Source organism: Martes martes (genome assembly GCF_963455335.1).
Source record: "Martes martes genome assembly, chromosome: 5".
Taxonomy (NCBI): domain Eukaryota; kingdom Metazoa; phylum Chordata; class Mammalia; order Carnivora; family Mustelidae; genus Martes; species Martes martes.
Genome location: NC_137892.1, coordinates 22,966,693 through 22,981,401, shown reverse-complemented (window position 1 = coordinate 22,981,401; position 14,709 = coordinate 22,966,693). Strand labels below are relative to the sequence as shown.

At 35.7% G+C, this 14,709-nt stretch overlaps 1 protein-coding gene across 5 annotated transcripts in view; it reads right to left on the bottom strand.

Annotated features, from left to right (window-relative positions):
- COMMD10 (COMM domain containing 10) overlaps window positions 1–14,709 on the bottom strand; it is a gene marked incomplete at its 3' end in the record, with an annotated part of 190,865 nt that overhangs the window by 150,494 nt on the left and 25,662 nt on the right. For all 5 annotated transcript variants that reach the window (XM_080804049.1, XM_080804051.1, XM_080804047.1 and 2 more), the window contains one exon: window positions 2,816–2,926. In XM_080804049.1, the coding sequence (XP_080660175.1) occupies window positions 2,816–2,926 (111 nt within the window). The remainder of the gene's footprint in view (window positions 1–2,815; window positions 2,927–14,709) is intronic.

Here is a 14,709-nt window from a genome sequence, read left to right as displayed (position 1 = left end):
TTTGAATAAAAGCTCTGCCTTCTTTTAACAAACGTGGCTTTTAAAACATCTTCCATATTCCTGTCCCTTTCATCTAATTTTCCAGCCTCTCAAGATTTCCCAAACTCTCATTTAAGTACAAAGAATAGAGTACCAGATCCTACAAAAGAGAATGAAAACAACAACAACAAAAGGTACATTTCCCAGCAGATCACTGAAAGAACAGAGGTAAAGCAGTCAACTGTTCCTTAAGAGTTAGGACACACATCACCTGGAAATGACAAGTGTCTGTCCAGGCTGACAGGGGGCAGACACTTCATTTAGTGTCTTCTGTTTAGCAGATCAAAGAAACAGCAGCCAAATCCCCACAATGCTATAGGGAAGATGGGCAATGCGGACAAAGAGGTTCACTTAAATCTGCATACAAAATGAAAATATCCTTTAATGCTTTTAAGCTTTATTTGAGAGAGAGCAAGACAGACCACAGAGGGCGAGGGAGAAGCAGATTCCCCACTCAGCAAAAAGCCTGACATGGGGCTCGATCCCAGGATCCTGAGATCATGACCCGAGCCGAAGGCAGAGGCCCAACCCACTGAGCCACCCAGGCGCCCCCTTGACTGTTGTATTTCTCATGACTACCATATGTTATGTCTGAGTAGCTAAATGCAAATTATAGGTGGGACGGATGCTATTTTGATCATATATTGGGTATACTCTAAGTATTATGGTTTAGGCAATGCTTGACTATGGGATGCCTGAGTCCTCCCAGCTCCTTTATTATGTCTTCAAAATATGTTTGTATGTCAGTTATATTTTTAGGCAGATGTGAAATTCAACTCATTGGAGATAGAGGCCTGAGTGCATTAGATTTTCCCGTGCATTGCTAGTTTGAAATTTTGAATGAACCTTTGGTTATCCTTACAACTTTTAGAGCTAGAGAACCATTTTCTTTTTTTTTCTTTGTTTTTAAGATTTTTATTTATTTATTTGACACAGAGAGATCACAAGTAGGCAGAAAGGCAGGCAGAGAGAGAGAGGAGGAAGCAGGCTTCGCCTAGCAGAGAGCCCGATGCGGGACTCAATCCCAGGACCCCGAGACCATAACCCGAGCCCGAGAATGTATGCATGTGCGTAAGAATGTACAATGTACCCAGGTACATACGTGTGTTTTCTCTCAGAATAGTCCTAGTCTACACCAAGGAGTTCCAGATTATTATGCTAAACCTAAGGGAATGCCTTCCCTACCTAGTTCATGAGAAGAAAAAAAGGACTTTCCAGGCTGTCCTTTGCCTTCCCAATTCCCAGTCAGCCTAAATATGAAAAACATAATCAAGAAATAAAACAGGGGAAGAAGGTAAAAAAATGGAAAAGATTAATTCCATTAGTAAAAAAAGGTTTACTGTCAGCTTTAGTTTAAACAAAGACATTTATTTATTCAGTGGCCAAAGAACATTTTATTGATGATGATGATAATGATGATGATGATGGTAGTGGCCTACATTTTTTGAGCATCTACCTAGTACTGGCATTGAATTAAGCACTACATACACTGGGTATCTACTCTTCACATAAACCCTGTGAGACAGGTAGTATTATCCCCATTTTATAGGTGAAGAAACTGACACCCATAAAGATTATGAGTGTTGCCCCACTCAGAGATTAAAGTGTTGCCCCAAGCTACACTGCTACTAAATTCCAGACCATATATACTAGTCAGTGCAACTCTTAACCACTAAATTTATATTATTTTACATATTATTATTTGTATTATATTTACCAACTTAAAATGTGTGAAATGAAATACTTTGGAACACTGCAATGAATTAATTAATTATATGCAGTGAGACCCAACTCAATTGCCTAAAATTCTGTAGACATGGAACGTGGGCCAGGTATTGGTCCCACCAATATGGAAAACAAAAATGTGCATGATATAATACATCATGAAAGTTCTAACAAATAAGTATCCCATCCTTCAATGCCCATTATAAGCAATAACATTCTCCCGTCATTCTCTGATCAGCCAGACATAGTAATCTGTCCTTCCTCAGATCTTTCTACCTCATTATCACCTCTATTTTGTCTTAAAATGAAGCAAAGTCTCCTTCATTTAGGGAGAAAAAGTTACTTCCCTTTATCTATCTTAGAAACATAATTAATTACAATAAAAATACAACAAATAGCTTTTATTGATATCTTAAATATATATTTCTCTGTATGCTACAGTAAAAAAAAAAAACCTCCATGACAGCTCTTTAAACTTGGTTTACATGTTTAAGCTTCCTGAAATTAACACTAAAGGAGAAACCACCAAGCAGTTAAAAAACAAAACAAAACAAAAAACGAATCCCAAGTTCTATCTTGCAAGAATTGGGATTTAAACACACACACACAAGTACAACACACACACACACACACAAATATACAACTCACATTACGTTCATAATCCAGGTGTTGGTTAGGCAACAATATTCCCTCTACCATATATATGTAGCTTAAAACACCCAGAAATATCCACGAGTATCTGAATCATTAAAAATCTTGCTTTTATCTGGCATTACCAAGTTTACCCATTGCAGAATTTAAAAGGTGATACTATGAAATGCTCCTGCAAGAAAGGCACATTGCAAGACAAGATACTTCTTCAAAAGAATAATAAAGCAATAAGCCAATGTGATATCAAAAACTGTCACAAATAAAGATCGGTCAATTCGTTCATCCTTATTTAATTTAAATGTGTTTAAATTTTCAATCCAGAGGGCAAAGACCCTGCTAACAATAAAGTACAAGACCTAGCAAACAAAATACACCATTTCAGTGAGATACCATGTCTTACCTTGGAATCTTCATTGCTCACTCCTAGCTGTAATACAGCTTGAGGAGACTTCAGTTTCGCCTGAGCAGAGTGAGCCATCTGAAGGTTAAGCTGCCATCCGACGGTCTCGAGCTATAAAAGACAAGTGCAGACTGGAATCAGATGGTACAGAAGGAAGACAACGGTCAACTTGAAGCAAATCTCCCATCCATGGGAATGAACACAGATAGCCTGGACTTCGTGGACAGTCAGTCCCGGGTCTCCTTCAACCTGCATATTCTGCAAATTCTCCCTTTGGGCTCATCACACTGGCCTTGTGCCATGCCTGTCAAATTCAACAATGAAGCTTGGTCTTCAAATACACTGTATTCTAAAAATAGAGGTCTTATACTAAGCAATGAAGTACACTAAAAGAGAAAAAAGAGTCAATGGCTTTTAAGTAGTAAATTAGTATTTTAAGATAGTATATATTTAAAGCCAATGATTTTTAAATAGTTAGATTTTAGCTAGCACTTTAATGACCTCCCATTATCTTTCAAAACTGTATTAGGTAGAATACAGGGAAGACTTTTTGTTTGTTTAAATTTAGAAGAAAATTGAAGTACCCAGATGGTAAGAGGTTCACACATTTAGACACAGTTAGTGAGACTGGAAAAGAGCCAGACAAAGAATTGATATTTACTAGTGAGCAGGTGTTATCATACTTTCCAAAGTACTCTAACTTATTATGGTTCCCAGTTACGACAGAAACTAATTAGAACATTTCCTTTGAACTTATTAACACAACAGCAAAATTTAATCAGGTAAGGCAAAAATAGTAGACAGACTACAACAGTTTAAGTTTTCTTCTAAAATATTAAAACAGTACAAATGTCGCTTCATTGACGTTTGGTTTCTCTAAACTCAAAACTAGAAGTATAATAAAGTTTCAGACTGAATTTCCAGCAAATCTTAAATATCAATATTTAGGGAGGGCTGTGACATGCAATTGTTATGCCTCTGACAAAAGGGGCCTAATAACTGATTTAGTAAAACTGCCCTAGCTACACTACTAAGAATGGCAGCCTCGTGACAAGTTTTACTTAACCAGAATACTAACTGCTAACTTGAAAGACTGTTCAACAGCTAGAATCACAGCAGTGAGTCAGAGCCAAACTGGAAAGACAGCAATGAAAGTATGATCTATTCAAGAGAGGATGTGATGAGAAAATAAAGATACAGTCCTGTTCTTTCTGGCACTGAACCTTTGAGGGGTAATGGTAAAAAGAGGGAAGATGTTGCATGGACAAAATCCACAATCCCGTAAGGAAAACATCAATTTAATGGTACATATTAAGTAAGGATCCTGAACGTACTGATCTTACTCACGGATCACAGTAAGTGGGAGTCTCTAATCCCAGCCCAGCACTACTTTCAACACTCAGGTTCAAAAGACCCACCGATGAAACAAGAAAAAGCATGCTATAACCACTCTCATATACCCAAGCATTTTGATAAGTGTCACTGTCTTAATTGAAAAGCACCTTATTCATACGCTACTATATGAACCTATAAGATACTGTCTTGATCTTATTTTACTGATCCTATCCCAGCCCTTGAAACACTTAAAATACTAAGTGAATGAATTAAAACATACCCTCATTGTGGCCAGGAATTTGCATAAATTAATGCATCCTTAGTCACTGCATAAAGGGAGTGAAGGAGAATTTACAAGAGCCCTGAGCTTATACTTTGGTTCATGCTTCAGCTGTCACTCACTGGGCCCAGGGTTAAGTCACAATCTTTCAAGACCTCAATTTCTTCATATAAAATGGGAATAAATCTATCTGAACTATCTACCTTCCTGAGTTACTGGTAATAACAATTAAGAAAATGCATATTCAAAGATGTTTCGGAAACTGCAAAGCATTATAAATTTAAGGCATTTTAATTACTTGATTCTTTCTACGGTATCTTTTAAACACAGCAGACACTCTATATCTGTTGATTTGAATTGAATCAAAGAATACTTACAAGGAAAGGTAATTTTTTTAAAAAAGATTCTATTTACTTATTTGACAGAGAGAGACAGCCAGAGAGGGAGAAGCAGGCTTCCCGCCAAGTGGGGAGCCCCATGTGGGGTTTGATCCCAGGACCCTGGGATCATGACCTGAGCCAAAGCCAGATGCGTAACGACAGAGCCACCCTGGCGCCCCAAGGAAAGGTAATTTTTAAGAGTCATGACAAAAAGAGCTGGTGGATTGGCTTCCCTAACTCTAGAGCCTTTTCTATGCAACCTTGTGATTTAAAAATATTTGTCCCATGCCCATTTTAAAGAACAATTTAAGAAGTGAATAGAATTGCTAAGTTCATATGTGTATAGATGCACATATGCACACCCACACATAAAATTTCTCAGAAAATGATCAGTATTCAGCAACTTTAAATGAAGAGGGAATCCAGAAAGAACAAGAATTATAAAAGAATTCTGTACAACTACACAGAGTAAGAAGAAAAAAACAAATAAACCCTTTGAAATGAAACTAGGAGACAAAGAAAATCAATACTGCTTGAGACAGGGACTCATACTCATTTTACAGTTTAAATATGTACAATGTAAACAATTGGCGAATTGGGAACAAAGAAGATAGAAAAGTTTCTTATATTAATATTGCAGTTTTTCTCTAAGTTTAAAATTACATAAAAATCAAAATAAAAACTTCTCTAAGAAATTGATTCAATTAAAAATCATCAGTGGATACTAAATGGATACTAGGTCCAGAAAAGTTTGGTTCGAAATGCAAAATTAGGAAGTCTTCACCCACCCCCGCTGGTCAGTTACAAAAGAAAAACGTTATTATGCAGTGAAGAAAACAAAGATCTTAACCAGAGGTCAAAATCAGTATCGCCCAAATGTGCAAAACGAGATTCTGTGTCTCTGCCTGTGATACCTTACAAAGACCACAACAACACTGATGTAGCTTTCTAGCCAAAAAATCATAACCTCCATTTGATTATGAAGAAACAAAATAAAAAGAAAAATGGAGGAACATCAGGAAAAATAAGTGACACATACACTTCAAAAACATAAATGTCCTAAAAAAAAAACACACACAAAAAAAAAACAAAGAAACGCTGAGAAAGAAGTCATTCCTTACATTGTTTATAACATACCACTATATTGTTGGCTGTGTCTCTAACTGGCACTAATAATAGAAATATGAGTAAGCAAAATCCCATCGCATAGGTGAAAACCATATAGTATACTATTGAATCATTATTCCTTTGTGACTCATAACTAAGAAACAATTCCAACGGTCGTCAATATTTTAATTACATATAAAACAAGTAAATCTAGGGGCGCCTGGGTGGCTCAGTGGGTTAAAGCCTCTGCCTTCGGCTCAGGTCATGATCCCAGGGTCCTGGGATCTAGCCCTGCATCTGGCTGTCTGCTCAGCAGGGAGCCTGCTTCCTCCACTCTCTGCCTGCCTCTCTGCCTACTTGTGATCTCTGTCTGTCGAATAAATAAATAAAATCTTTAAAAAAACAAAAAAACAAGTCAATCTAGTATAGCATTTTGACTTACATTAGCTCGACTATATTGCTTCTATTTAAAATAAAATGTTTCCTTGTGTACAGCAGATAGTATATTAAAATACCAGGAACCATTTTAATATTTGTTTTCTTATTTCATACTCAGATTTAAATCTGAGAGTCCTTATATCTTAACCTCCTAGATTTAAATGTCATCAAAATAACATAAAGCACAAGAAAAATAAGACACTGATATTTTTTATGTTTTTCAACCCAAGCCAAACTGTTTAAGTGATAGTTCTTACCCATCTCACTAACATTACTTCTTACTTGACGTTACCAAGATGTCAGTTCAAAATATAATCACTTAAAATAATCCATTATACATATGACTTCATTCTATCTCATATTTCCATGTAATGATCTCAACGTAAGCTTAAATTCTTATAAGTGCTTTGTAGACCACAATTCCAAGCTCACACAAAATCAGCCAAAATTATGATTATATTAACCCTTTTATTTTTATTTTTAAAATTTTATTTATTTGACAGAGAGAGAGAGAGAGATCACAAGTAGGCAGAGCAGCAGGCAGGGTGGGGGGAGGGGAGCAGGCTCCCTGCTGAGCAGAGAGCTGGATGTGGGGCTGGATCCCAGGACCCCGAGATCATGACCTGAGCCGAAGTCAGAGGCTTTATTAACCCACTGAGCCACCCAGGCGCCCCTATATTAACCCTTTTAAATGGAAAAAGAATACGTAAAGTTTTACACCAGATTTTAACTAGTGAGGTGCTCTAAAAGAGTAGTCACTGTTTGAACCATACAACACAGTAAAAAATACTTTCTATGTTGTAAACTGATATACATATCCCGAAGTTCCACAGAAAATTTTTTACCTGGAGCCATGTTCTTTAATAAGCTTTTTTATGTTTCATTCTGAAAATGCTATTTGGAAACCCTCTAAACTGATTTCATTACCCACTAAACCACTAACATTTCAGGCTATCTATAGTTAGAAAAATACTACTCAGAAATATTGAACGAGTTTTAGGAACTATGTGCGTAGGTATTCATGAAACACTTTATTATTTATCATAATAAATCATGTAAACACATAAAATTAGGGCTGTAACTGCTAAAATAGAAAACACTATCTACATCCCATTGCTATAAGCCACCATTTACTTTATAACGAGAAAATACCATAAGCAGAAATTTCACTTCCGTATGGCTAATTACAGAAACTATACACCTCTATTTACACTAATGAAATACAAAAATTAAGCAGATGACTAAATGTTTCATATAAGAACATAAACCTATTTGTAAAGCTTAGCTAGATACTTGCTCCACAAATTTTTTCTTAACCACTTCTGAGTGCTTAATTCTATGAAGTTCCCAATTTAAGAAAGTGACTTCTGGTATCAAGGACTATGCACCTAAAAAAAAAGAAAAAAGGAAAAAAGAAAAACACCTTTCCCCACACAACATGTACAAACTATCAACAAAACACAAAGAACAACTATCTTAGGGCTCTGTAAGGAAAAAAAAAGCATATAGATTTTGGAGAATCAAAACATAACACAATGTTAGCAGCCATGCATCAAAGAAGAAATCAAAGAGAACTAGAAGAACTATTTCGCAACAAATTAAATTGAAAATACAGCATACCACAATTTCTTGGATGCCACAAAAGCAGTTCTAAGGATGATGTCATATCAATAATCAATAAACAAAAAAAAACTCAAACAACCCAACTTTCCTTACACCTCAGCTAGAAAAAGAACAAACAAAACCCAAAGTAAGCAGAAAGATGGAAAAAATAAATATTAGAAATAAATAAATAGAAACTAAAAATACAATTTAAAAAGATCAAACTAAGAGCTGAGTGGTTTTTTTTTATTTTTTTAAATTATGTTATGTTAGTCACCATACAGTATATCGTTTGTTTGTATAGGTTTTTGTTGTTGTTTTTTTTTTTAAGATTTTACTCATTTATCTGAGAGTGAGAGAGAACACAAGCAGGGAGAGCGGCAGGCAGAGGGAGAAGCAGGCTTCCCGTTGAGCAAGGAGCCTGATGTGGGGCCCGATCCCAGGACCGCAGGATCACGATCTAAGCCAGAGGCAGACACCCAACCGACTGAGCCACCCAGACGCCCCAAGTGTTCCATGATTCATTGATTTGAGCTTTTTTTTGAAAAGATAAACAAAAATTAACAAACCTTTAGCTAGACTCACCAAAAAAAAAGGGGCAGGGGAGAAAAGAACCAAATAAAATCAGAAATGAAAGAGGAGACATTACAAGCAATACCACAGAAATACAAAAGACCGTAAAAGAATACTATGAATAATTACATGCCAACAAACTGTACACACTATAAGAAACAGATAAATTCCTAGAAACATACAACCTATCAAGGTTGAATCACAAATAAATAAATAAACAAACAAACAAACAGAAAATCTGAACAGACAAATTCCTAATTAGGAGATTGAATCACTAATCAAAAACTTCCCAACAAACAAAAGTCCAGGACCAGATGGCTTCACTGGTGAATTCTACCAAATATTTACAGAAGAATAAATACCAGTCCTTCCCAAATTCTTCCCAAAAACAAAAGATGATGTAATACTTCCAAACTCATTTTACAAGGCCTGTATTATCAATACAAAAAACAGACAAAGGTACCACGAGAAAAGAAAATTACAGGCCAATATCCTTAATAAACACTGATGCAGAAATCCTCAACAAAATATTACCAAAACAAATTCAACAATACATTAGAAGGACCATACACCATGATCAAGTGGCATTTATTCCAAGGACACAAGGATGGTTCAACACCCACAAATCAATCAATGTACTGTATACCACATTAAGAAAATCAAAGATAAAAATCATATAATCATCTCAACAGATACAGAAAAAAATCTGACAAAATTCAACATCCATTTATGATAAAAACAAAACAAAACAACTCTCAAAAAACTGGGTACAGGGAGAACATGCCTCAACATAATAAAGGCTAGATATGTCAAGCCCACAGCTAACATCATACTCAATGGTGAAATGTTGACTATTTTTCCTCTAAGATCAGGAACAAGACAAGGATGGCCACTCTTGCCACTTTTACTCAACAAAATACTGGAAGTCCTAGCCAGAGTGATTAGGCCAGAAAAAATAAATAATTAGCATCCAGATCAGAAAGGAACATGTATAACTGCCAGTGCAAACGGTAAGATTTTATATACAGAAAATCCCAACAACTTCACCAAATAACCCTTGGAATTAATAAATGAATTCAGGAAAGCTGTGTGACACAAAATCAACATATAAAAATTTATTACAATTCTACACACTAATAATGAACTATCTGAAAGAAATTAAGAAGACAATCCCATTTACAATTGCATCAAAAGAATAAAATACCTAGGAATAAATTTAACCAAGGAGGTGAAAGACCTGTACACTGGAAATCACAAGACACTGATGAAAGGAAATGAAGACACAAAAATATGGAAAAATAATCCATGCTTGTGGATTAAAAGAATCAATATCAGAAGAATCAATACTCCATCCTACCCAAACAATCTATAAATTCACCTCATTCCCTACCAAAATTCCAATGGTATTTTTCGCAGAAATAAAACAAACAATCCTAAAATTTGTATGGAACCAGAGAAGACTCCAAGCAGCCAAAGCAATCCTGAGAAAGAACAAAGCTGGAGGCAACCTGCTTCCTGATTTCAAACTCCATCACAAAGTTATAGTAATTGAAACATGGTATTGGCATAGAAACAAACACGTAGATCAATGGAACACAGAAAAGTCCAGAAACAAGCCCACATATATGTGGACCATATATACATGGTCAATTAATTTACAACAAAGAAGCCAAAAATATACAATGGAGGAAGTCCAATCTCTTCAATAAACAATGTTGAGAAAACTGAACAGTCCATTCAAAAGAATGAAAGCGGAGCGCTACCTTAACACCACACACAAAAACTAACTCAAAATAAATTAAAGACTTGAACATAAGACCTGAAACCTAGAAGAAAACATAAAGGTAAGCTCCTTGACATCACTCTTGGTGAGGAATTTTTGGATTTGACACCAAAAGCAAATGTAACACAAACAAAAATATACTAGTGGGACAAAACCAAAAATCTTACGCACAGCAAGGGAAACCATCAACAAAATGAAAACACAACCCACCAAATGGGAGAAAATATTGCAAATCACATATCTGATAAGGGGTTAATATCCTAAATATATTAAAAAACTCATAAAACTCAACTGCAAAAAAAATAAACAACCTGTTTTAAAAATGAACAGATGTGTAAGTAGACATCTTACCAAAGAAGACATGTATATGGCCAACACGTCCATGTACAGGCATTCCACATCAGTAATCATCGGGGAAATACAAGTCAAAACCACAGTGAGATGTCACCTCACACCTGTTGGAATGACTATCAAAAACACAAGAAATAACAAGTGTTGGTGAGGATGTGGAGAAAACGGAACCTTTGTATACTGCTGATGAGAATGTAAACTGGTACAGCTGCTATGGAAAGCAATATGGAGTTCCTTAAAAAATTAAAAATAGAACTACATATGATCCAGCAATCAGACTCAGTGATTATTTAAAAGTGGATACTTATCTGAGACCACTGACTCAAGAAGATACCCATAACCCCATGTTCACTGCAGCTATACTTACAATAGCCAAGATGTGAAAACAACCTACGTGTCCACAGAGCAATGAATGGCTAAAGAAAATGAGATACACACACACACAGGGGAATATTATTCTACCACAAAAAAAGAAGAAAATTCTGCCATTTGCAACAACATGGGTAAACTCTGAGGGGATTATATAAACTGAAATAAGACAAAGTCAAAAATACACACCATATGACCTCACTTATATGTGGAATCTAAAAAACCAACCACCACCAAACCCATTGCTACAAAGAAAAGACTGGAGTTGCCAGATGTAGAGGGCCATGGCAGGGAGGCAGGTGGGTGAAATGAATGAAGGTCATCAAAAGGTACAAACTTGCAGGCACCAAATAAATAGATCTTGGAGATATAATGTACAGCATGGTGACTACAGTTAATACTACTGTATCATATTTGAAAGTAGCTAAGAGAGTGTATCTTAAAAGCTCTCATCACAGAAAAACAACTGCTAACTATGTGTGGTGATGGACATTAACTAGACTTACTGTAGTGATTACTTCACAAGATACATAAATACAGAATCATTACACACCGGAAATGGATATAATGTTATAGAACATTGTGATCTCACTTTTTAAAAATGACACAACTACATGCTGTCTTGGGAAAAACACTTTGAAGATACCGACATGGGCAGTTTGAAAGTTCAATGATGGAAAAAGATGTATCATGCAAACATTAATCAAAACAAAGCAGGGAGGGCTATGAAATTATCCAAGGCAGGGAAGGACATTCAATAACAATAAAAGGACCAATACACCAAGACACAACAACGCTAAAGGTCTTGGACCTGCAATATATGTCAAGCAAAAACTGATAGAACTAAAAGAACTAGACAAATCCACAACTAAAGTTAGAGACTTCAAAACTTGTTTCTCAACAACTGATAGAATAACTTGACAGAAAATCAGCAAGCCTATAAAGGATTCAACATCATCATCAACCAAAAGAATCTAACTCATATTTATAGAACGCTTCGCTCAACAACAGCAGAATACATATTCTTTTCAAACACTCAAAAACGTATACCAAGATAGACCACATTCTGGCCCATAAAACATATGCCTTAACAAATAAAAATATTGAAATCATACAGGATGTGTTTTCTGACCACAATGGTACTAAACTAGAAATCAGTAACAAAAAGAGGAAAATTTCCAAACACTTGGAAACTAAACATCACACTTCCTAAATAATCACAGAGTCTCAAGGAAAACCCACATATACACTGAACTACTTGAAAATAAAAAACACAATGTATCAAAATTTGTGGGCTACAGCTGAAGCCATGCTGAGAAGAAAATTTAAAGCACCAAATACTTAAATGTGAAGAGGAAAAATCTTAAATCCATGATCTAAGACCTCAAGAACTACAGGCAAAATAATTAACCTCAACCAAGACACACATTATGTAAAAATTAATGCAAAAGGGATCATGGGGGCCTCCGGGTGGCTCAGTCAGTTAAGTGTCTGCCTTCTGCTCACGTCATGACGCCAGGGTCTTGGGAGTGAGTCCCACATCAGGCTCCCTATGCAGCGTGTAGTCTGTATCTCTCCCTACCCTATCCCAGGCTCATGCTCTGTCTCACTCTCTAACAAATAAATAAATAAATAATCTTTTTTTTTGGGGGGGGAGATCATGGACATAAATAAAAAATATAAAACTATAAACTTCTTAGAAAAAAAAAACAACTAAGTCAAGAGTGCTTAAATGGTCTAAGGCAGGTGAAAAAGTTCTGAGACATAACACTAAAAACAAAATCCATTCCAAGAAAAACTGATCATTTGGTCTTCAACAAAATGAAAAATGTTTGCTCTGCAATCGGCCCTATGAGAAGTCAAACTACAGACTAGTAGAAAACATTTGCAAACCACATATCTGAAAGGATAAGTCTCTAAAATATAGAAACAACTCTCAAAACTTAATAGTTAAAAAAAAAAAAGGAATCCAATTAGAAAATGTGCAAACAGCCTAGAGATATCTCCCTGAAGAGGATATACAGATGGCAAAATAAATACAAGAAAAAAATGTTCAACGTCATTAGTTATCCAAGAAATGCAAATTAAAGCCACAATGAGCTATCACTGCACACCTATCAAAACGATCACAATAAAAAACAGTGACAACTCCAAATGCTGGAAAGGATGCAGAGGAAGTGGATCCTTCATACACTGCTGATGAGAATGCAAAATGATATAGCACTCTGGAAAACTGTTTGAGAGTTTCTTATGAAACTAACCATATAACTACCATACCACCAGGAAACTGCACTCGTGAGTATTTATGCTAGAGAAGTAATTATGTTCATGCAAAAACCTAAACCTAAATATCCATGGCAACTTCATTTTTAACCATAAAACTGAAAACAACTCATATCTTTCAAAAGCTAAGTACTTAATCTGTTTTTTATATATGCCAGGGAATACTACATAGCAATAAAAAGGAATGGACATTTGATACCTCTAACAACCAGAGGGGAGCTTGGGTGGTTCAAATGGTTAAGCATCTGACTCTTGATTTCAGATCAGGTCATGATCTCAGGGTCTTGAGATCAAGCCCCGTGTTGGGCTCTGCGCTCCGGGAGGAGTTCGCTTGTGATTCTCTCTCCCCAGTCTCTTTCAGTCCCTCCCTCCACCTCTCTCTCTCAACAAAACAAAACAAACCTTCTAACAATCAGAATGAATACCCAGAGAATTATGGTAAATGGAAAAAAAAGTCAAGCCCAGAACATTGCATACTGTATGATTCCATTTATATTATACTTCTTGAAATCACAGAAACTATAGAAATACAGAAGAAATTAATGATTGCCTAAATGGTGTGGGGTGGGCATAAGAGAAAAGTGGGTATGGCCCTAAAAGGTAACATGAGACCAAAGGAAAAAAGAAAAAAAAAGAAGGTAATATGAGGGAACCTTGTGGTAATGAAAACATCCTGTATCTTGATTGTAGGAATGTTACTGTCCTGTTTGTGATGTTGCACTATATTTAAGCAAGATGTTATCACTGGGGTGAATTGGGTGAAGGGTACACGGGATCTCTCTGTATTACTTCTTCCTACTGCATGTATATCTATCATTATCAAAAGGCTAGTTCACTTTAAAGAGGAACAGCATGGAGAAGAGGAGAAAGATGATTAATAAATGTACATAATTATGGAAATTCTGCTAAATTCATATTTACACCTCATTCTTAGGTACAAGATTACGGCATTTAAAGAAAACCTACTGCTCTACAAGGTCTCTATAATTCTAAGTGGTTTTTCCATATTCTTTGTTTCCCAAAATTACATGGATAAAAATAAAGCATGAGATAAAGAACTTCTTCCACATCTTTCACACAGGGTAAAAGGGAATTCCTCAATTCAATGTAATATGTTTAATAAGGTTAGCTTCTTTGAAGCATTTCTCATTATAAATATGTATCACCAAGAAAGCAATACCTGCTGGGAAAATCAATTTCTGAATATATAAAAGGTCATATTCATGATCCTTCAGTAATAGCATGGGTATATGTATGCATATGCAATTAATCTTTTTTAAAATGATAGAGCCAGAGTAATTTTTACATTTGTCTAAAACAGAGAAGTTTCCACTTTTTCCATTATAATGTATGGAGATTTATCTCCTCCGGCAACAGAGGCCAAAGGACACAA